This window comes from Bombus pascuorum, chromosome 13 (genome assembly GCF_905332965.1).
Source record: "Bombus pascuorum chromosome 13, iyBomPasc1.1, whole genome shotgun sequence".
Taxonomy (NCBI): Eukaryota; Metazoa; Arthropoda; class Insecta; order Hymenoptera; family Apidae; genus Bombus; species Bombus pascuorum.
In genome coordinates, this window is record NC_083500.1 from 7,751,732 (window position 1) to 7,776,380 (window position 24,649).

Genomic DNA, 24,649 nt, shown 5'->3' on the forward strand with positions numbered 1-24,649 from the left:
TTGCCACGTACACATATATGTATATTTAATGAATTAAATAATACCGTACAAAATGTACAAGATATATACAAAACGATCTTTATACAATAATCGAAGGCGTTGAACATGTTGTTTTCAAAAACATCTCGTGTTACGTAAATGGCCGATACGGGATTGTGGGAACAACGGGAGCACATATTTTACACATATTTTACACCATTCCTGTTTAGACATCGTCTCGTATCTATACGGATCGTAACTCAGCCTCGTTGCAATTTCGATTCCAGACCCATAAGTTATTACGTCGGCCGGTCGTGATTTATGGACAGATGACGCACCGCAATGTATCGTTCTATTAAAACGCAGAATCACCGTTTCAAATCAGTTTTTTCGAATTTTCCTTTCCATTTGTTTCCCCGTATCGCGTACATGCTTTCATACGATTTTTTAATCGAGTTTTAATCTATCATCGTTTGAAATATCATTCAGGCAATTACAAGAAAACCTGCGAAGGTATAAAGGAATCTTCTTGCACCCTGTTTATATTAAGCTTTGGAAAATCGATAGTTATCGAACAGAAAATGGGAAACTCACGATTTAATTAATTTTCCTTTCCATTTGTATCTCTATATAGCGCACACGCTCTCATACGATCTTTAAATCGAACTTCGATCTATCCTCGTTCAAATATCGGTAATTAGCTGCTGGAAAGATTTAAATGCGTCCTTCCGCGTCCTGACTGTATTTATTCGAACCTTGAAAAGCCAATAATTATCGAACGAGAAAACAAGAAACTCACAATTGGATTAATTATCTTCTTTAACCGCGCTGACTACATTCTTGCAAACTTTCCAATCCGGCTACTTCCGTGTGGTTGTTATATAATTTTCTAGATCTTAGGCTTAGAGGAACTGCGGGAGATTACCTCGCGATTTCTACTTAGGCACGACCCTCGCTTTCGTAAAAGAGCAAATTTTTCTACAGCCTTAACGATCTTCTTGTATAAAGAAAAATTCTGTACATTTTACAAAATCGATTCTATATATAAGATTTCTAATGCAAGATCAGTCCTAATTTTTCTAAAAGAAGAACACGTCTCTTTGTGAAAGAATACTTTGTACAGTCTTTCCATTCCTCTCGTGCCAAAGTCTTACGCTTTTCTTCAGAAATGACTCGCCATTGTTTTGTACAAGATATACCTTAGCTTCTTAAAAGAAATTAATTATAATATTGGCTTATATTACAATGAACACTTTGTACAATCCTCCTTATCCTCGTCTTTCACTCTATTGTTAATTCATCCAAGATCTTCTCCAACCTACTTTACTAAGATCATTGGCTATCATGCTATCATTGCTTTTAATCATTGACTTCACCTCGGGGCACTGTAAACTTTCCATTAACTTCTGTATGTTTCGATAGCGTGTTTGTATAGTAGACCTGAAGAAGTTAGTTTCAAGCGTAACAATTAGACTACCCTGATTATGATGTAATCAGTCCTAAATTTAGGCTAAAGATGCCACCCTAAATTTAAAATTGGTATCCTTTTTAATTTTACTGGTCAAATTCTATCAAGAAAAGAAACAAACAAAAAAGGAAAAAGATGAAAAATAGGTCAAAAAATTAGAGTGCACTAAAACGCAGATCGTTCTCTTCAAAGAAATTTCCACAAATTCTGTCCTTCAGAATTTTCATATAAATTCAGTAACGAAGATTTTCTTGAAGTCAGGTGCAGATCCGCCAATGTCGTGCCTGCAGATGTCCCCATTGTCCAGGTAGCTGACGTCCGAATTTTTTAGAGTGCTCTTCAAGCTCTCGATCGAAAGATTCGGCATCCTCCGATCGACTGTGAGCTTGTCGAGATCGTTCATCGAGTAGCCGGGCCCTATTCTCGTTTTCTTCAAATGATACGACTGTATGCTCGGCTTCGTGTCTATCAGGTTGTTCCTCCTCTCTTCCGTCCCGTTCTCGATGATCCTCGGCGTGAAAGATCGCATGTTGACCTTTACCTCGCTGGCTCTCTTCGAGGGCAGCAGCTCCACCTGCAAAACAGCACGTTCTCACGATCCTCCATTATGCAATCGATGAAAGGCCAATCATGTTCTCGATGAAGTAATTCCAACGATTCTCGCACTTTTCGCCGACAATGTGCATGGGTAAAATGGAGATCGTTTTATTGGTTTGTTCGCGATGGATTTTTCAACGAGGTTTGGTGTAGACTTTTAGGTGATAATTGGAAACCTGGTGGTAATGTGCGATGTAGAAGATTATGGCAGTTTGGTGTAAGTCTAATGCGTTCGTTGTTAAGTTGCTCCACTTTTGGAATTGTATATTTTTTAATGTAAAAAGTGACTGTATCTTAGATCTGGATGATAATGTTGGTGTCGGTAAATTTTCGTTGCCAATTATGTTTAAGCGTGATTTGCTTGGAATTTCAGATGATAAATGGAAAGTTGATGATTATGTGCGATGAAAAAGACTGTGACTGCGCTATTAAAATGTTGGGAACTCTACTTTTAGGGGTATACATATTTTTTTCTTATATCAGAAACATTTCATCATGAGGTTTATTTTAAGCTAGTGTTTGTTTCGGCACATTTTCGCTGTGAAGTATAATTCAACGTGGTTTGCGTGGAATTTCAGGTGATAAATGGAAAGCTGGTGGTGATGTGCAATGGAGAAGACTATAGCAATCTGGTGTATGTTTAACGAATTCATAGCGCGCTGCTAGAATGCGGCTACTTCGCTTTTGGAATTGCATATTTTTTCCATTAGAAATGGCTTTATTTCAAGCGGTAGTATTGTATTTGTTTCAGCACATTTTCGTTGCCGACTTTGGCGTGATGAATGGAAAGTTGTGGCGGTGGTGTGAGATGAAAAAAATCATGGGAATTCGGTACAAGTTTCACATTTACGGCTACTAAAATATAATATATGGGCATAGTTTTCACTTCAGGAATTGCACCTTTTCTCCCATTAGAAAAGTGTTGAATTGAGTTTGAGTTTAACCGATGATGTTCCTTTTAACACATTGTTCGTTACTTTTGCTATGAAATTTTGTTAAAGCAGATGTACTAATTAAATTAACAGTTCAAATGACGTATGTGTAAATTGCAGCGAAAACGTTACATGGACTTTGGTAACTACGACTTCGAATTCATCCCTTTGCACTTCAACGAAATATATAACAAAACTTTTTGAAACTAAAAGTTACGTTTTGAGAAGAAGAAAGCTATAGTACCAATATAAATACTAAATCCAAATTGCAAAGATTATTATACCTTTCTTTTATTCCATTTCCTAACTTATATCAATGAAAATAAAAGGAGATAAAAATTAAAAAGAGAAAAAGGAATAGTGTTTTCAAAAAATGTAAAAATAGAGTACAAGTTTATAGGTCGCTCAAATTTTCGTTTATGAAAATTGTAAGACGCTTTAGGAAGTATGAAAGGGTGCTGCTGGAAATGTTACCTTAGTTCCCTTACGTTGAAAGTATTCGAAATCGTCGTTGGCCACGGTGGTAACGGAGCAACAGCTTCTGCTTCGACTCCTGCAAGAGCTCATGGTATCGAAATCTCCATTCTCCAAATCGCAGCTCTCATCATCGGAAGTCTCATAACCATCGCCTTCCTCCTGAGTCTCCTCTCTCTGAATATTCTGCTGTTCTTTCTTCTGATCTTGCTTCCTTAAGTCGTACGTCCTCGAGTCCAGCGCTGATCGATGGTACCTGAAACATTTTCCATAAAAAGTATTCATGCTATTCTTATACAGATCCTCTTGCACGATAATTTAGAAAATGATAATATTAGCGAATTGATAATTTGCAAGTTTCTGCATGATTTTACAATATTTCAAAATAGGCAATAGGTGATTTTATAAAATATATTTATAGAAATATACTCGCATTATTATGAAATAAAATTCATTATTAGTACTGATGATAGCTCGTAGCTAGATGATTTGTGAATATTTACTAATAATGCTAGGCCAATTATCCAATAGAATCCTAGGAAGCTTTTCAAACTTTTAACATTTATATCAAACAATCTTTAAAACAATCATTAAACATTTGTAAATAGTCTCATGAAACTTTGCTTATTCCATTACTAAACTTGTCATTAGAGTTTAAGAATTGTTTAATATTGGTAACTTGTAAGTTGTAAACTTTCGCTAATAATATTACTTGAACAGTGCAAGAGAGTCTCGATAATACAATTTTCAAAGAAATCAATAATGTTTACGATTGGCATTTAGCATGATCGAAGCTCTGATTTCTCCTCAGAGCGATTCTAGGGCAACGTGGCTCTTCCTGCAGATTGTTATCTAAGCCAATGATCAAATTTTCCAAGCCAAGTGCGCTCCTTGCGTGCCTTCTCGGAGGTTCTTCTCGAATCTCATCTAGACTCTTCGTAAACTTCCTTTTGCTGCAAGGATCATCCAGCTGGACTAGGTTTTCCATATTCTGACCGAAGACGTCGGTACTACCAATTTTTCGACGACTGCCGGGTAGCTCCTGGAAAATCTCATTTGGTCTTGGACGTTTGTTCTGTTGGTCCACGGTGCTCTTTCTCGTTGTTTCCACAACGTTTGCTTCTTGGCGTGGCTCGAAGGTCGAGCTGGCGTAGGAAGAGAGTTCTGCGGGGAGAGAAGCGTAATTATTGTCCTCGTTGAGAGATTGTATTCTTGGGTAGTGCTGTATCCCCATCGTTATCGTACCAGTTTTGCCTGCAACATCATTTCCATTGTCTTTTTTTTACCCTTCCAGGGCATTCGTCGATGAATTTTCTTATTTAGGAATTTTTTAGGCTACACGGAAAGATTTATTTTAATTAGAGGTTGCTCTTTGAAAATAAATTTCTATAATTATAAAATTGAAAATTATTGAAAATATGGCAATATCAGAGAGATTGACTTTGATTCTTCTAATATAACTGTGTTACGTATTATCTTATTGTCTGGCCTTCGGTGGTTCTTCAATTAAGATCATTATATAGTCAGAATGGAAGAATTCAAAAATTGGGAAAGTGTGAAAGACTTGACGCATAATCTCACTAATTGGCTTTACTGATTCTTAAATTAAAATCAGTATAGAGTTAGGATAAAAGAATTCAACGACTGGCTCACTCACAGACCCTATTAATCGACTGCATAAATTGAAAATTACAGAAAAATAATGATTCTTTATCATCTAGTTTATCATTATTTATGTCATCTGCTTACGAACTCGTTTCATCGAACAAATCGTTCTTATGAATTGGATATTCGTGTACTTATGCGACGCAATTATAAAACTAGTAAAAAAGGTGGAGTTAATTAGTTTGTGTTCCGAAAGATTCGGTTGAAAAAGTACGAGAGAATTGATTTTCAAGGGCAGGAGAAAAGTGTATCGTCAGAAATTCTAGAAAACGTGACCGAGAATATCGATTTCCTACTTGCACAGTGGCCCATAATTCAAGGTATTTGTGCTATCGTTCGCGAGGAAACGGCACTTTCTATCGGCGACGGATTATCGTCCTACGAAATTCCTAACGCGTGTTAACCGGGTCGTGCGATGGTTCCCGATCAAAAATTCAGAGCATGTTCCGAGTCGAGAGATAGTTGCCTATAGGCAGCTATTTGTCCCTGGTATCCAATAAAATGGCCCCTTCGGAGAATTCGTGATTCTCTAAAGATTTTTCAAAGTACAGATAATGCGCAAGAAACCATTGTCGGAAGATTCAGGAATTTTTAATAAATATTCAGCGTTGCAACAGCACCGGCATTGTTCGCTAGATCAATATGGCTGTGAAGCCTTCGCACATTTCTATAAATAGGAGTGGAATCCATTGGTGGAAGTTGCTTCGAAATAATGAATATTCATCAGAATGAATGAATTGTCTAAATCATTTTGGAAAATGATTTTGGAAATGTATGTAAATAAGGAGACTACATAAGTGGAGTACTCTGGCAGAGTATTGAAATTTGGACTTGTCACGGATGCGTGCGGATACATTCACGTAAAGACAATTTTTAAAAAATTAACCAACAATTATCCTTGTTATCATCCGTAAAGGAAATTATTAATTTCGTAATAATAATACGATACTTTTAAAATTATTCGAATAAATAATAATGAAACACTCGAATAAATAGAAAGCAGAATTTTAACGAATAACGAACGACTTTTATCCGGAAAAGATTATTCTGCCCGGAAAGAATTTGATAATTATTTCGACTAAATATTTATTCCAAAAGGATCGAAATAATGTTCTAATTAAAAGTTGTACTCTTAACGCTTCGTAAATTAATTTAATCGCGATTAGTTTGATACACAAACCGTATCCTCGTTTCAACAATAATTAAAAAATATATTCTTTGCTTTTGAAATTATACTACGAACCACATAAAGTGTATTGTGGTCACGAAAGTATTCGAACACTTGTACCCACTTTTTATAAACATATGTGTGTCATACTTCCATATTTCGTATTAACTGTAGTTTTTATAACATATAATAAATCGCGATAGCCGGACATAGAGCGTGTCAATGGGCAACAAGCGTAAATGTCAGCACTAAAGAAATCCTACATAAGCTAGCTACCGCTAAAAACAACGAGAGAAAGAGAGAAAGAGAGAGAGAGAGAGAGAGAGAGAAGAGAAGAGAGAAAGAGAGAAAGAAAGAAGGAGAGAAGAGGCAATAATAGAAGGAGCAAAGGAAGCGTGTCAAAAAATTAGTGTACACTCGCCTCTGTTCTGATGATTGTGCAACCGGCCGTAGAGGCTTCCGTTAGTCAAGGGGAACTTGAGTCCGTGGTTCAGGTTCAACTGCAGCTTATACTCGGCGTCCTGCTCGAAGTGACGAAACTTCCCATCAATGCCGCCTGGAAGCGTAACAGAAATTTTTTCGTGAAATCGTCTAGAAACGGGCCGTCAATTTCTCTTCTGTTGTGGCCGTTGCGCAAAATTCGCTCACCTCGCGATCTATATTAGTGGAGCCGCAAAAATGAAACACATAGTGAAATCAAGCGTCGTGGTTCGACGTTGACCGGCTATAAATCATTTCGCAGACAGAAATATCGGGACGATCGACGATCGAGAAACGTTCGAAGTATTATTTTATAGGAAACGAGAGGAAAAAAAAAAGAAGGGAAGAACGAATAAATGGCGCGAGTAAAAGAGAAATTAACCGCGTATCGCGCGGTTACCAGGATTGCGAGATGACGGGCTGTCGCGTAACTGATATTTCTCCTTGACGATTACGCGTTCGATGCAGCTCGTTCCCACGCGTGTACTCTGGGTCAACACGTTGCATTTTTCATCCTACAATCGATACCATCCTCGCAAGAAAATATCGTAAAATCGAGTTATCGTGTCTTGATACAAGATTTCTTGTAAGCATCAGCTGTACCATAAGTACAGAATTCTATTGGAACACTCGCTGATCTCGTAGAAAATATGATAATTGGACAGTCGATATCTACAGAGATTTATATATTCTTATCTATATAATTAAGGATTAGAAAGATAATTGCTTTACTTATCAGTTACGCTATAAGCATTAGGATACCCACGTACTTGTTATATTTATTGAATTCCAAATTTCATTTTATTTAGTATTCTATACGATGCAAGTGCAATAATAGATTTATAATAAAATAATTAGAAACTAATGACAATGAAAAGCATTCAATTTATATCTGCTAGATATCAATAATATTTGTGATCGACGATGTACCATCTCATAATCTATGCATTTTAGCACATTCAAGTCCCCCATAAATGTATAAAAGTCCACAGTCTAGCAATTAAATTAATTTAATTTATCAAAGAAACGACTAATCGATTAAAATGTTACATCCGTGCATGATCGTGATCCAATAAGCTTGCAGAAAATCTCACCTGAACTCAATTTATATTAGAACAGAGAATCACGTACCGTGAGATAATCTCCTCGCGTGATCCTGTTTCGTGTAGACCTTCGCCACGTAGCGACAGAACATTTTGTCGAACAGCGCCAGAAACACCGGCAGCAGGGTGTCCTTTACCAGAGGCAACCAAGTCGCCAGATTCTGGGTTGTGCAGAAATCCCTTAGCAGACCTGGCTTGATAGATATGACCTGGTAGGAGAAAGAAGATTGTTCTATGTTATTACCACGGTCCATTGTCTCCAGTGTCTCCTACATTCCTTTTTCTTCCAATCTCCCTCTCTTTTCTACACGCGATCATTTATTTCTGACTTTTGTTCAAAACCTAGAATTTTCTTATTCGTATCCTTCACTGGTTATCCCAGCAAACGAATAAGCGTAAATATTCAAACCTTTGGAAGTGTTCATATAGTTCTCTTATCGTACTCATCGTACATCGAGATCGTGCTCATGTACTGTTATCATAAATCCACTAGAGTGTCTTACGTTATGTTTTTATTCTTAAATAAAGGTTCAACCGATCTATATTTATACAACATTTCTTCTCAGGTACAACCATAACATATATCAGCATCGTTTGGAAAAATTGGAAAAACACTCCACACACATATTTCACCCTGTCGCATTTTCCTCGACTACGAATCTCATCTAAGAAACTTAAATTCTTCTTTGAAACTTCCATTTCGTCGTGCGATCGCGAGAAATATATTTCCAGGATTTCTCTAGGATTTTCTTAAGCCACGAAGGGATAGTTTATTCTCTCGATCGATGAGATTTCGCCAAGAAATCGTGTCAGGAACGCTACACCGTGGCTTTCGCCGAGCGAAATATGCAGTGGAATGCAATTGGAATCGCGCGCGGCTAATTACTCGGCTCGTCTGCCCTCGACGCGTCGATAAACAAGCGACGCGCACGCTTCTGTAATTTCGCGGCCATGCTAATGCAGCCGCGGAAAGAGCAAGAAACCGAGAAAAGGGTGCGATGGAAAAAGAGGGAACGAAGGAAACGTCGAAACGCGTCGCCTTATATGGCCGGTGTGTTACTTTCGATTTTAGCCAGCCGCGAGCGGGAAATCTCGCAGTGAAAATTGCGTTCGGTCGCGCTTTCAGAAGCGCGTTTTTTTTTCTTCATTGCGTGGCTGGCGCGTAAATAAGTATGCCTTGTATACCTTCGATACCTTCTCCGCGTAATAGCGCGTGAAGGAGAAACAGGGTTGCGTTGCAGTGGAACTCTTTGTTGAAACAAGATTCTAAACCTACTGCGATCCTTGAATTTTTATATTTCAATTTCGCTCTCGTTTCAGCAAATAGACAGTATTTGTAACGTTCGGAGCATATTCCATATAAGACTGAAGCGAGAAATCATGCACACCGACGAGAGTTTACAAGGTCTTCACGTTTTATTCAAGCCGCGTGGAAATATTTTTCGATATTAAGAAAATACAATTGGATTAAAAATAAGCGGAAATGTGATATATTATTCTAAACAATCAGACTAACGTTAGACCATGTGCGCGTGACCATGTTGTATAATCATCAAATAATCTGAGAATCAATCCGTATCGTGTATAATGATAAACATTTTTAATGCGGCACAGGAAATATATAAAAAAATAGTATTTCAAAAGATAATTCTAACCTAACGTTTTAATATCTTTAACACGCTTAATATAATCTCGGTAGTTTTCCATAACATATTTTACGATCTCCTTGTATCGTTTCTCGTTTCGCATTTTGATTTTTATATCCACTTCCTATTTTCCTATCGGATAAATAAAATTCTATCTTGAAACGCAACTGCAAAGAATAACAGAGCTTCTCCAAAGATCCTGAGATCCCTGAAAAACAGATGTCCGCTATTTTCCAAGCTTCCACCAAACAGTTCCAATACGTAGCTCACGTTAACAAACGCAGCACTCGTTGCAAAAATGAGAATGGTCGAGCGACTCATGAATATTCACCGAGCTTCGTTCCGCGTTAACATTCGAGTCGAATAGTTCGCGACTGGATAAAACAAGATATACGAGTACGACCCTTCGTACGTTCGACAAGAATATAACCGCGAACAGCTGTGGAAAAAGCGGCAAGAAATCGTGGCCGATTACGCAACAATGAAAGTTCATAGTCGTATTTCGTATCTCTCGGCCAGTGCAGAAGTTAATGACAGGATCGACGTAAGAAAAGGTTTCTAGTCGCTTGGGAAATCGCGCCGCGATTCTAGACTGGATTTACATGGAATTATATGTGCGATATGAATTGCACGTGGTCACTCGTGCATACTGGTTAATTTGATGAAATTACACGGATAAAATAAAAATAACAAAAATATCGAAAACGTTTCAAAAATGATTCCGAATCAGTAAAATTCTTCTAAGACACATTTTAAAAATTGCACACTCGTTATTTCTTTCGTTCGTCTAACTCTATGTAAATTCTCACATTATCTAGTTAATCAATTTCTCAATTTTTCTTAATCTAAATTTGTCATTATATTAAATCATTTTTGTTACTATAATATACGTACATATTTGTATCGTCGTTTCCCTGTAAATATACAAAGGAAATAAAATAATTTTGAAAAATCTATCGAAAATATCGCTCGATAAATTTGCTCACTTAGATTATTGAATTTGGCGACGCGGCGAGAGAGTGTCTCTAGCGATTTGAATTCTGCGCGGCTATTACGCGCGCAATAGCTGATATGAAATCGAAACTAGTATACCTTAATTAGATAGAGGGGAAACGTGCGTAGCGTTGGGCGCACCGAAAGCGACTCTCCCGTGGAAAGGGAAACCTCGAAATATCGTTCTATTAACACAGTGAAACCGTTTCATGGACGATATAATTGAATTTCGAATTTCACCCGGGAAACTAAGATTTCCTTCGCGTGATTCTGTCAAGAGGAAAGAAAACGAAGAAAATAAACCGCGTTGCTTTTTATGATACTTTCAGGGTTACGAACATCCTTATTTGGTTTATTGTTCTTATGTTCAGACTTTCTATCGGGCCATTTAAGAATCTAGTTGTTCCTGTACGATAATTCGATAATTAATGATTATCATATGTATGTTTCCATTGGCTGGAAAAACTAATAACTCAAAACCAATAAATCAAAAACTCATCGTTTCAACGAATTTATTTTCTAGTTCTAGCGCTGAAGCTACTATGTAAAATTCATCATATTTTTTTAATGAAATATTCTAAATCTCTTCTAGAATTTCTCTTTATCAGAAGATAAAAGCAAAGCTCCAACAGAAAGACGATCGAAAACTGGTTTCCTATTAACAGGATTAATCCCAAGTTAATATTGCTATCTAATAATTATCACCTGTATGTTCCCAGTAATTGAAGAAACAAAAAACCAAAAACTCGTTTAGGATAGAACAGGTTATGTCTAGATTCAGAAAGGCCACACGAAGATCACCGACTTGTACATATTATCAAAAAATCCATCTCCAACGACTGTGACCAGACAATTACAGTAGAATAACCTCTTCTATACTGCTCGACATACAGAAGCCATCGTGCCTCAAAATCAACAATACTTTAGCGAGCTACACCATAACAATAACAAAGATAAATTGTCTGATAAACTGACAAACTGGTTAACCGAGTAGTTACTATAGTCGCTAATAGCCAAAGTAGTTGATGCGACTATAAGCAACCCAATTAACCAGCTAACTGTATTTGACGAGTATACTCGTCGTCGCTTGCATTTATTTATGCACTCCATGACCTAACCCAATGAATGCTTTTCACTATGTCAGTAACGATCATTTGGTCTAGAATATTTACTGTCCTTGTGAAATAGAATCCTGTTTTCTAAAATTATGATAAAATTACAATAAAACAACTTTATAAACCTTTTCCCTCCTACGCCGCAATATCGAACATTTACCCTATTTCTTGTAAAGTATTTTAAACCGTTTCTCTACAATTTCTCTCTGTCACAAAATAAAAAAGAAAGCTTCGGTAGAAAGACGATCGAAAGCTCGTTCCCCATAATTCGATCACGCCCCTGCTCTTCAACCTCCATTACCCGACAATTACAATACCCACGCAATCTCGAGCAACAGATTTTCTGCTCCGAATCTTTCGAAGAATACTCGTTGGCGTACTTTCGGCTTGTGGCATATATTTAACACGTAACTAGCGTCGTTGCACGCGTGCTGCACAAGCGAATCGCCCCGGTTCGCGCGATTCCACAATGAGGGGCGCGTCGTATACTTCTCTCTCTCTCCTTCCTCTTATCTCGCAATCATTATCTTGTCTCTGTCCATGAGCAACGCGAGTTTCTCCAATCAATTTCAACGGTGATTCGCGTTGAATCCTGAACGAACCTTCCAAGCATTTTACGCTATCGCTCAAGAGTCTAGATACCTGCTTACTTTTGACAAGATACATTTTTAATTACAAAATCACGAACGAATCATATTACAACGATTTATCCTTTATAATCAGCATAGCTACGGTAACGCACAAAAATATTCCGACACCTGTAGAAATCTTTTATGAATACGTGTATTCATTAGTATGTTCATTAATATATTCATTAATATGTTCATGTATATATTATACGAAGCATTAACACTGTAACAAGACTATAGCTTGGATAATAAGTTCATTCACGTTTTCTTAAAAGAGTACATGGACATGTTATTACATTCGTATAAATAATCTATCTATATAATCTATCGATATAATCAAGGAGTAATTCATTTATCCCATTTCTCTATAAATATGCGTTTCATAATAAATTTCACAGAAATCTCGTATCTTTAAATCTTTTTAGATAATTTTTATAACATCCTTCGAAATGATGGATTGTTCCAGTGTTCAAATACACTTTCGCGAATCGCTATATGTATGTAGTAGTAGATATACATACATACGAGTATGTAGTAAATATTAAAACATATTGTTGCCATCTTTCTAATAGGTGATCTAGATTTAAAGCCATAATAAATACCATAAAAACATAATAAGCATTAATTCATCGTTAATTTGTACACTCTGATAAAATTCATATATTGTTACTACGAATCGAGCAAAGTAGCCGGATATTTATGAGTAATAGCGTACCTTGCCTTTTAATTGTTCGACGAAGAACGCGGGAGAGTCACGGTGCTCGACTCGCGTAGAATTCGAGCGAATATATCTCTGGCTTTCTCGTTGATCGAGGTCGGTTCGGTTGACAGCGATTTGCTTCGCGCGGGGTGTTTGAAAGGAAAGTGCAACGCGAGTAAAAAGACCGAAGGTCTGAAAGTTGAGTTTATTCTGTGCCAGTGTCGCCTGGTAATCGCTTATGCTTCCTAGTCATCGTGAGACCGAATATTTCCTGATCGATGCGCTTAGAATTCTTTTCACGTTCGTTTTGGAGAGCGTGTTGAATTCTGACATGAAAATAATATACTTGTAACACTTATTTTATAATAGATTACAGTGGCGAGTATATTAATAGATCATGGTAAATTTAATGTAATTTGGTTTATGACTATTAATTAATAATTCTTGACAATAATCCAGTAATTATTATTGAAAATATCGATTTAGAAGCTGATCTATATTAAATATAGATTTTACTAAACATTGTAATATAATTCTATAGTAAAGGTTTGTAATAATATCTTATTATATTGTAAATATAAAGATCAATGAACTTTAAAACATACCGTGAAATTTGTTATATAAAGCAAAAAGAAAATAATAGTGCTTCAAAAGTACGAGAAATGTATTTTTAAATACGCTGTTACAGAGAAAGAAATAGAAGTAAAACTTACAATATAATTAGTTGAGTAATTAGTATACGTGTAAGCGTTTCCTATTTATGTACTGGCCACTAAATATCGTGGATGCGTTTATGTAACGCACTACATTGGAACGTTCAAGTATTTGTATAAAATCATTCGGAGAGATACGATCGTAAAAGTTAATGAGAAAAGTAAAATCGGAACAACGTAAATATTCGTCGACAGCAATAAATTGTTACGAATTAACGTATTAACGTTATTAGTAGCAGTTAGACTTCGAAAATGAAATTATGGAAGATTCTTAACGAGAAATTACCACAAAAATTTTTTTATACCTTATAAATATATTTTAAAAATCTCATCGGTTTTTATAGAACGAAACGATTTTCGTCGGTTTTTATGAAAAATAAAACGAAACGATTTTTCTCTGGACGAAAGAGATAGAGAGGTATGGAGGAGATTTCAATGCATGGATCGAAGCAACCTAATTCACTGTTGGTCGCTGTAATAATCAACGAGATACGTCACACGAGCGATTATAAATATTAATGAGTAAGGTCAGGAGAAGTTTCTCTAGCGACAAGCTTGCCATCCAACGAATCATAATCGAGTCTGATATCGAGGTCGTAATCCATATTAAGCTCACACTTTCGAATATACTTATACATTATCGGTCGTGTGTAATGATACTAGTTTTTTCTGTTGCTCCTCCTCGCGTTCCTGTACTGCTTTTTTAACGCTGGAATTTCCTTATTGATATGATTTTACATGGTTTCTTTTATTTTAGTGAAACTACTTCTTTAATATCCTTAACATTATTCTTTTTACTGTCTCTCTTTCTTGGTGACCTTGTTCTGCTTAAAATTTTTTTATCGTTAGGAAATATTCCACCTTAGTCTTCTTGCATTATTCTTTTTTTCATTGCTGGAATTCTTCTTTAACGCTGATTTTTATTATTACTATCTCCTTTTCCCTGCATTTGTATCGCTTTTTCACTACCAGAATTTATAGTTTTAAAGTCTCCAATGTTCTTCTTCTCATTGTCGCATTTTATGTCTCGATACTTCTACATCGTGCACTTTTATTGCTGGAATTTCCTTTTCAAGAAAACTAAATATTCCGCTTTTTTGCGATTACCAAGGATATGAACTCCTATTTCTTTCGAATGCCGTGGAATATAATTTTGTATCTAATTTAATAAAAACTCATACATGCATTCGATACGAAAGGAAAGTCTCGGTCATTTGTCTCCCTTTCTGAAGTGCTAACTTTCTCAATGATGAACGGAATTCCGGTGTGAGAGGAAGAGAATAATACCGGAGACTCGTTCACTTCCGGAGGAAGGGAATTCGAGCTAGGTTCCGGTTTTCAAGGGTACCCTTTCCTTTTTGTAATCCATTTAAACATAAAGAAAACATTTTTTGAAGTATTTCTGCTATCTAAAATAACCTAATAATTTTAATATTCCTGACTCAATCATCTTAATAAATTCAATAATAACTAGAAATTAAAGATATGTTTAAATGTCATCGAACAAGTAGATCATCATAAAACGACCTCTATAATCGAATACCAATTTACCAGGCTGATTTAATGAGCGAATTAAACCAACGATCTGCTCGTGTAATCGCAAGTAGGTTTTTAATAGCGCGTGACAAATAATATAATCGGAAATAAGCCAAATCATGCCCATTACGAAATCATGCCCGTTACAGTCAATAATTCAACTCACGCTACTAATCGGTCGATAGAAAGATAAATTGAAAAATATCACTTATTAAATCAGACAGAACTTTCTATAATTTTTAATTTCCTAACTCTGCTGCAATTCTTGAATTTCTATATTTCAATCTTACTCTTATTTTCGAAAACTGCTTTCCTTGTCAATAATAATAAACGTTCAATAAATAATATTTTTGCAAGCTTCTAAATAGTTCCTCGCCTTCTCTGAAAACCATTTTCGAGTTGCGTCACTTTTGAAATACGTGTGCCATACTTTCTAACGTTAAAAAAGTTACAATTACATTTAAAATAACTAAAGGTACGCAGCGAAGTTAATCCGAGTCTACACAAAAGAAAAAAAGAAGATAAAATGTAAAGCAAAAGGATATTTACCAAAACTGGAAGATATTGAAAGACATAGCAAACGAAGAGAATGCTGTAAATCGTTGATCTTCCGCTAGCTTCGTCTATCTGGACTCTCTTCTTTCGTAAACAAGCTCTGCTGTTAGTGGATCCACTGGTGCACGATCCACTCGAAGGATCCCAATGTTGAGGATGGCATTCGAAGGCTCCTGAAGAATTCTTCGAACTCGTTTCCGATAGATCCGACACTGATTTCAGCAACTCGGCTTTCGGTGTACGACAGATGTTCCTGACCAAAGCCATCAGCAGGCTGACCACAGTCGTCATTGCCAACAGACACCGTAGTGAATTCATGAAAATTCCATATTTCAGAGAGATCTCCTGCGCTAGGAAGACGCAGAGATCTGGTTCGAAGTTGAGGACTCCAGTGACACCAACGCAAGCGCTGATCACGCTTAAACTGACCAGATGATACTTAAGATGATTTTTCGTAAGATTTAATGCTTCGTCGCCCATGCTTATCGCGGTGAAAATTGCGATTGAGGTCAGTGTCAGTTCTTGAAGGATGCTAGACGAGTTTAGCACCCAGACTAGGGTCGAGCAGAATTCTGTGAAATAAAATAATAATTATGTAATTTATTAATTTATTAATTAACTCTGTTTACATTAAATCTTATCTCTTTTCACTTATGCTTCCACTTTTACCACATGTACCTACTTAGATACACGTGTTATATTTAAATCCTCTCTCATTCTTACTTCATCCTATTTACACCTTCTCCTCAATCCCTTACTTTACTTAATTTGCTTTCTACTGCCCGTAGCCAATTAACTACCATCTCATTTTCGCTTCATCCTAACGCCTTCCCTAGTGCTCAAGTGACACTGGTAATTATGAAACCTTACAAAATTGTTTTATCGCGTAGAAAGCACTGGCAACGTTAAAAAATCATACAAATTGTACTTTTTCGTTGTGCAGTTTTACATAAATCGTGTATTTAATTTATTTTGTGTAAGTATTTACAGTCCAATTAATCGTACAATGAATAAGCAAAGTTTCCTAATGTAATAATTTCAATAAAAAGTTTCCTTCACCCCACGCTTCTAAACAAAATTTTCTATAAAAACTTTACATAAAAGAATACTAAAAAATTAGAACGAGTTTTAGAATTATTTTGCCGAGTTTCCAACGCAACAATTACCCGTTTCCAAAGCTTTTATTATATTTAGAAAGAATGCATTTAAGGGATAAGATTGCCTATTCTCAAGCCTCTTTCAATCGCTTTCTCTTCAGACACTCCTATCATTTTCTCTTCCTACAATAATGATAGAGCAACAGATGCGTAACTTCTTGTTTCATTACCTCCAAAGTGATTAGTTGGCCGAATGAGAGTAAGAATGGCATACAACAGCAATCCAAGCTGGTGAACCAAACTCTGCGAGAGAATGGCTACCGTGAACACGTCGATCTTCCGTTTCGCCGAGGATGGCTGGTTCTGATAAATCAGAAGCGACCAAGATAACAGCAGGATGCATATCGGAGAACCTACACAGGTGGGCAGCCATTCTCCTACCTCGCTTCGCATCTCTGAAATAAAAAGACAACCTTTCTTTTAATACCAGTGCGAAAAGGAAAGAGAAAAATTAGCATGCCATTTTAACAGAAGATGTAAATAATTCACATTTTAATAAGATGAAAGGGAAGTGAGGTGGAACGTCTATTCTCTCTGTCAAGGTTCTTTCCATTGACCCACGGGGAAAGTATAGAATTTATTGCCAGACTTAAAAGAGGCTTTTGAATATATTCAAGTCTGAATTTCTTGTAGTTTCTGAGAAAAATTATTTCTTTTTATTAACTGTTATGTTTTAGACTGCGGATATTTGATTATATGAATTATAAATACACAGTGTCGAATAAAAGAAAGCTGAATTGATACCGACACTATAAATTTTAGTAACCTTTTGTATCAACAATCTTTTATCATATTGATGATAATCACCTATTGCATAGTACTATTATATTTATTCGCTCTTTAATTAAATGTAGATCCACTTTGTAAAATTATAGATACCATCTCTACATGTATTATACTTCTCATACTTTTTATTTTATAAACTTTCTCTTCTCTCCCATTTTAATTAAACACATGGAACCCAAGTGGACGAATTGCGTTACTTATATTTTTGTGCTTACGTATCTTATGTACACTCTCTGCATTTTTGCACTTTCAAATTTTTCAGAAATCAATAATAAGTAGTGATTTCTCAATTTACTAATATTATCGATAAATTAGTAGACAAGATATACACATGCGTAAACGGATATTTAATCGAAGATATGTGTACATATATAGAATTTACATTCGAATAAGATGAAAGGAAAGTGAGATGGAACGTCTATTCTTTGTTAAGATACTTTTCATTAATCTACGGGGAAAGTATAGAATTTTCTATACGAGGCTTCTGCCAGGCGAAAGAAGATCGAACGAGCCGAAAAAAGAATCACTTCAATTCATCCAATTAAGTCTTTCACGCGAGGTAATTTCGCGCTAATCGTCCGTCTCGATCTCTACTCCCAGGAGGAGGCTCGAAACGGAACGAACTTTACAACCGGTAAAATGAAACGAGCAAACTATTCATTAAAATGTACTCGATCTGTCCCAGTTTACCAGAAGTGGAGAGATGATCTCGGATATTCGTGTGATTTTAAATTCGAAAATAGTGCCATAAAAGGCACAGGAAACATAAATTTAACAATCGAGGAAGATTAAAGATCGCATCATTTACTTCTCTCAATTCTCTCACTTTTCAATAATTTGGAAACCAAATTTATCGATGAAGAACCAACTATCTAGGTCGTTTAACAATTTTCTATTATTTCGATGCTTTCCAATCCAACAAGTATCCTGCATGAAACCAATAAAATCATCATAACTAATTTTACGACTTTCAGTACTTTCCAAATATTCAGGAATAGATGGATAGCAAGAATACGTATTTAATCCTGAAATCAGGTAAAACAAAAGTTACTTGATGGTATATTGAATTTTAAAATTGCTTCTCTGTAAAAAGCGCAAGACTTATGTTTCTTTTTTATTTTTCATTTATTTATTCGATTCTTGCTTCTCGGCTTTGAATGGTACGCCATACACCAATACTATTTTTCTTTCATGCTATGACATTTATCTCTCTAGTTTTTAATACTAGTTTAACACCTGTTAATTATCCTATTATATCACGTTTCATCTTCCCTGCAAACGAGGCTAGAACAGTTAGCTTCCAAGAATTTGGTTGAAAGATGATGAAATGATTGGAAAATGCCACAATAATCGACGGATAGACAGAGACAGAGAGAGGAAATAAAAAAAAAAAGAAAAAAGGAAAACGCAAGGGAAATTACAGGTGGAAGGAAAGGCTGGTTTCTTCGGTTCGTTTCAGAGGCAAGGTTCTCGTCAGTGAGAGTGGCAATGCCTTAATCTCGATGAAAGCTCTCGCAATTAGCGTCGTACGCGTCGAATTATTACATCCTCGTGCTCGAGGAAGAATGGCGAGAATGATCGTTAATCAACGAAGTTATTATCGCGAGAAGAAGGAAGTTCTTGATTGGTTTCACGTAAAATGTCAACGATAGTAAGAGAGAAGGATAACGCGAAGAGACACCGGGCAGATTATGATTTTTCTTCCTCGTTTCAAGTTCCAAGTATTCAGCCACGGACTCTGCTTCTTCTTTCGTCTCAACTCGGCTCCGCTTTGTAACTTTCTATTCCGCGTGTGGCCGTGGTCTAATTTATTATTGGAAACGAGTCGAATTTTAAAAGATTCATTCGACATTTCCACCGAATCACATCGCTGAACATTTTTCAGTTCATGAACTTTATCTTATTTCTATCAATTTTAAACAATTCAGTAACGTAAATCATCGATGACCATCGTGTTGAAAATCACGTTTACTAATTAACTAATCAACGTGTTAAGGGAGTGTACGAACAACTTGAAGATACGAGCCAGTAAAAAATAACTTTAAAAGTATTTTAAACAGCGTGGAGAGCAATATTCCCAAGTTGAGTAACTCTCTCTTTAAAAACGATGAAGTGTTCAACGATTAGTTGCATAAATTCCCAAGTTTTGCGCAAGTCGTGCTATTATCTTTTTTATCGTCGCTATCACGTAAACTTCATAATTTTACCGGGTTTTCACCAAGTCAGAGATTTTCAACGATTGTTACGCGACGAGGAAATTTCACTTTGGAGCTGTCAGTCAAGCTGAGGCCTCTTCGAGGCAATTTCTTGACGGAAAGACTTTACCGGGATCGCGGAGGTTTCCAGGAAAAGAAAGAAAAGAATCCCAGCGAGGATCGAATCGAAACACGCGAATATGAAGCGAATGGCTCGTGAAATCTTTCCACACCCTCGGTTACTTTCTCGTGGTCCTTATCTCGTTGATCAAAAATTGTAAATATGTATCTTCCATCTCCTGTACCTCCGAGTGACCGGCTAAATACCTTTTCCTCTATATTAGTAGATTGGCAAAGAAAAAGCTTGAATAAGGAAACATGAATGTTTTTCCCGACTGACGACCACTATCACCCCTTCCACTGTTCAAGCCTTCCATCACTTGTCTTGCTGGCTATCACCCTTTCTACTTCTCTTCCCAACCCCAATCTTTTATGCTAAAGATTTGTATAAAATTTCATTCATTTACCCTTCAAGATACCCGCACTGTTCTGCGGATAATTAACAAAGAGGCCTTTAAGGGAACAGATTTTGTCTATAGTGGAAGCGTAGCAACTAACAAGTAAATTTCCACTCCTCCCTCTTGTCTTTTATAGTTTGCACAGAGAAGAATTTTGAATAGTATATGAGAATAGTTAGTAAAATTGGTACACTAAAAAGTGCAGCAAGAGAATAGCAGGAGTAAGAAAGTATGAAATTTGGAAGCAAAGAATGCTTTCAACATTTATACGTATTCAAAACAGCATGAAGCAGATTAGAAAGGTTCTCGTAAGCTTATGAGTCTCAAATGTTCGTGGAGTAGGTCTTACGTTTTCATACTGAAAATTTACGAGACTGCTAACATCATATTCGTGCAACGTGCGATATTATAAGGCGGAAAATTTCGGTTATCCTTGTAAGAAATCGCTAAGGAGAACCGATGCAATAATCTTAATGCGTTAGTTGCGTAAGTAAATGAAGAAAATAATTAGCGAGGTGAAAATTTCAAGGAAATCTGGCTACTGGGGAGTTTAGTTTGTATCAAACTTGATACAGAATATTTAATAATTCTTTCAAAGTATTTAAGTGTTGTAATATTTAATGATCGTCTTTCATATGTATGCCTAAATATCTTGTATGTAATTAATTTATAATTAAAGTTATATAACGATGATAAATATCTCTATGTAACCATGCCTTTCTATTAATGAAAATGAATATCAATATTGACAAAAACATTTGTTTAGAATCAAACCTGTTAACATTATGCAAAAAAATTTATTATTATTGTTAGTGCGTGAAACTTGTTTCTTGTAAAATTTCGTCAGTAATAATGTAGTACAATTATGCAAGAAGAAAAATAACGTCTTTTTTATAAGACCATCTTAAAAAATGCGTTTCTATTACTAATAACTTGTAAAAAAGTAACTTTTAATAATAAAAACAAAAAGAATCTGATACCGGTAATTTTAATTAGTTTGATGGTTGAAAAATTTTAAGTGGCGCTTGGACGAAGTGAAATTAGATTCAAAGTAGAAAAAGTCACGGAAACCAGGTTAATTTTCCTTCTACTGATAACAATGTCGTTCGAAGGAACCAGTCTGAAGATCTTGTCTCCATTATACTCGGTTCTTTAGCTCGATGTGAACGTCATTCTTCCTGCTGTTTCTGCCGGAAGTAGGTTACGCCGAAGAAAGTCCGCAGAATCGCGCGCGTCTGTATGGTAATGCCATAAAAAGGATTTACTTTCGCAGGAATTTGGACAGATGCCTCGAGATTTTCGTTTAGTTTTTGTTTTAGAGAAGAAACAGGTATTTCTTATTCTATTTTCTCCATCCTTTCACAACTGAGTCCTTTTTAGTCTGCAATAAAGACCGTTTTTTGATTATTCGTTAATAATATAAAAATAATGTAAAAAAAGAAGACATGGTGTGCATTACAATTTGAAAATTGGATTATGTTATAGAATTATATTAATATTATGGCAGAAATCTTACAAATCGTAAATTTCCAGTTACTAACAATAATAATAAAAACATTTGGGATTTATAATGTTATGGAATCCAAGATCATAAAAATACATATAATATACAAAAATATATAAAATTTCCAAAGTATAGTTTTGTTATAATATTACTTATGTTCCATTTCTTTGACTATATTCGCAAAATACAACACATATATACAAATTTGGATAAATATCTATGGTCTCATAATAAAACTTTCTCGTATAATATTAGTAACAGGTTTAGTACTAAAACTGGTGAAATTCTACAAATATATGAATTACAAATCACCTGATTATTAGCCTGATTATTGTATTTCACTGATTAAAATTCTGAACAAGAAGTCTATACGCTATACATTACAACCAACAACTAATGGTTACTCTATTCACTTTTATTATTATCAACAAGTTATTCGTTAATAAATTACTGTTCAAGAGAGTCAGCTTTACCGAAAAGGAATAGATTTATAGTTTAGCTAATAAATGACTTACTAAAACGCAGTGTTGCGTGCACGCAAGTACAATGAAGCGTGAAAGGATTAAAATTCTATGTTCAGAGAAGCTAAACTTTTAAAGAACTTTAAACTTTTAAAGGAAAACTTACAATTCTATTTTCGTAGAAAATTAAGTTTCCGATAGATAATCTAAAGAAAACGTAAAAAATTCCATTTCCGTAGAAGAAAGTTAAAATTTTAAAGGATTTAGAAAATAGACAGAAAAACGAAAGTCCAAAGCACTCAGGATTCAAATTCTTTCGTTAAAACGATAAAAAAATACTTCGAGGTTCATCCAAAAAACCAGTTTATAGCCTAGGATTCCTCCTGAAAGGTTCAAATGTTCCTCTCGAAATGTTAAAAAAGAAAACATCCATCGAAGAAGCAGTACAAGTTTAAAAGCCACCGCTTCCTAATCACGTGGATTGTAGCACACATAGATAGAGGTACACGTTTATGACCAGCATGCCGGTCCATGGACTACGAGAAGCAGCGGTGAGAGGTGTGTCGTTCGATTAGACTGGAATGCTGGGAGGTGTGTAGCATCGACCAAGGTCAGAAAAAACGCTCGTCATCACGAAGCCACATGAGATCATCGAGGAAGACGTTAATATCTGCTAAGCTTGACCCTATTCTGACCGAGAGACAACCGGTACTAACAAAATAAAATTCTTCTCAGAGATCTATAACTATTCTAATAAAATATCAAAACGCGAAAGAAGAACATTCTAAAGAGTGGACATTCGTTAGGTTTTTCACTGTTATTTTAAAGCTTGGCTATGAAAGGTGCGATAAATCTGAATCACGCGATCTCTGTCAATTTCTCCTGGTCGCGAAAGGCATCACTGGATAGCTTGTAGAAGTACATAGCTAACACTTGAATGCCATAAACGCGTATTAAATTTTTAGTAGCAGTATCCTCCAAGTTAAAGATATCTTTGGTATACGAGTTGGTGCAGCTTTTTATGGTAAATAGAAAGATGTGTCTGAATATTTAAATACTTTCTATAATCTCTATATGTATAATAACGTGCGATGAAAATAATTGTATAATCATAATGTCCTAAAATACAGGAAGTGTATTTTTAAACTCTATGGGTAGTACAGAGTTTAATATAATAAAGTAATTGAATTTTCGCATATATTACAGGAAACGTATACGTACACTTCTTATAAGACAATAACTAGACTACCAACTAAAGACATAATCGTAATTCAATCTACATCAAAACCACTCTGCATTTCCTGCTAATTCCGTTACTCATTCGAAACTACTATTACATCAATAGTAATTTCCCCTATTTTTATAGGTTTTACGTAGAAAAAAAACTTCTGTTAAAGTATGAAAATTTTAAACCTAATATTTTTTAAATTCCTGACACCCACGAAGCACATAATAATTCTAAGCTCGTTTCGTCTTCCCAAGAAAAGTATCAGCCTGAACTTCGCAAACAAAAATAATTTTCATTTCAATCCATCTTTATCTTCCCCCGCGTCGAATATCATCGAAGAACTTGGTCGACCAATTTAACTTCCTGAAACTCCAATAGACGTTCCTGAATAGCGCAATTTATCGGTAGCCGTTCGAGATTCAATTCGAAGTATCACACGCAGCATTCGCGAAGCCAAGGGAACGGCAATTCCCGCAATTACCTCTAGTAGGATGAAATTACGTTTCATGATTGTGACCTCTGGCCAATTAGGTCTTCTCTGTCGAGCAATCAACCAGCCTACGTGAAAACGATATTTAGTGTCACGAGTATCATGCCCCCGGCAAAACTGGATGCTCTAACTCGGTCATGTGAAACTCTGTCGCCCACTCTTTCACGGTGTCTCCCGTTCCTCTATGCTTCTTTATCTCGCGTAAGGAATGCTCCTTGTCTCTTCTGGGGCTTGAAAAGGACTCTGGCCTCCACCTTGAAACCGTTTCTCACGATGGTTATGCGCGATCCACCCAACAGGAATTTTGTTTTGCCAGGTAAGACGAGAAGAGGTAAACGTATGGCTTCATCCATGTACGTACACGCGTACGTTTCTGAATTTGGTGGTTCAGGTGGAAACTGGTTCCCAGAGAATTTCTCTGTCGATTGGATGAATTAATGCTTCGACAAAGAGTCGACTTGTTTTCGAAGGAATCTTGATTTCGATGAACTCTTTCCGAAGAAGAATAAAAATACAGGCGAATCGGAGGATCGTGTACTAATTTCTAAAATAGCAAG

General features: G+C 35.9%; 1 protein-coding gene and 1 long non-coding RNA gene across 4 annotated transcripts in view; one reads left to right on the forward strand and one right to left on the reverse strand.

Annotated features, from left to right (window-relative positions):
- Nucleotides 1-24,649, reverse strand: part of LOC132913263 (uncharacterized) — a 27,577-nt gene continuing 2,928 nt past the window's right edge. Inside the window, exons 2-8 of one of the 3 annotated variants that reach the window (XM_060971463.1) lie at nt 17,081-17,305; nt 15,748-16,325; nt 7,895-8,075; nt 6,705-6,839; nt 4,221-4,704; nt 3,465-3,706; nt 1-2,021 (exon numbers count right to left, since the gene is read on the reverse strand). In XM_060971463.1, the coding sequence (XP_060827446.1) occupies nt 1,705-2,021; nt 3,465-3,706; nt 4,221-4,704; nt 6,705-6,839; nt 7,895-8,075; nt 15,748-16,325; nt 17,081-17,303 (2,160 nt within the window). In that variant the 5' untranslated portion in view covers nt 17,304-17,305 and the 3' untranslated portion in view covers nt 1-1,704. Of the gene's footprint in view, nt 2,022-3,450; nt 3,707-4,220; nt 4,705-6,704; nt 6,840-7,894; nt 8,076-15,747; nt 16,326-17,080; nt 17,306-24,649 lie in introns of all 3 variants that reach the window. The other 2 variants (XM_060971462.1, XM_060971464.1) reach the window with 2 other exon arrangements.
- The window catches only part of LOC132913272 (uncharacterized), a 4,430-nt gene continuing 4,114 nt past the window's right edge, over nt 24,334-24,649 (forward strand). The window contains exon 1 of the long non-coding RNA XR_009659350.1: nt 24,334-24,408. This is a non-coding gene — a long non-coding RNA (uncharacterized LOC132913272). The remainder of the gene's footprint in view (nt 24,409-24,649) is intronic.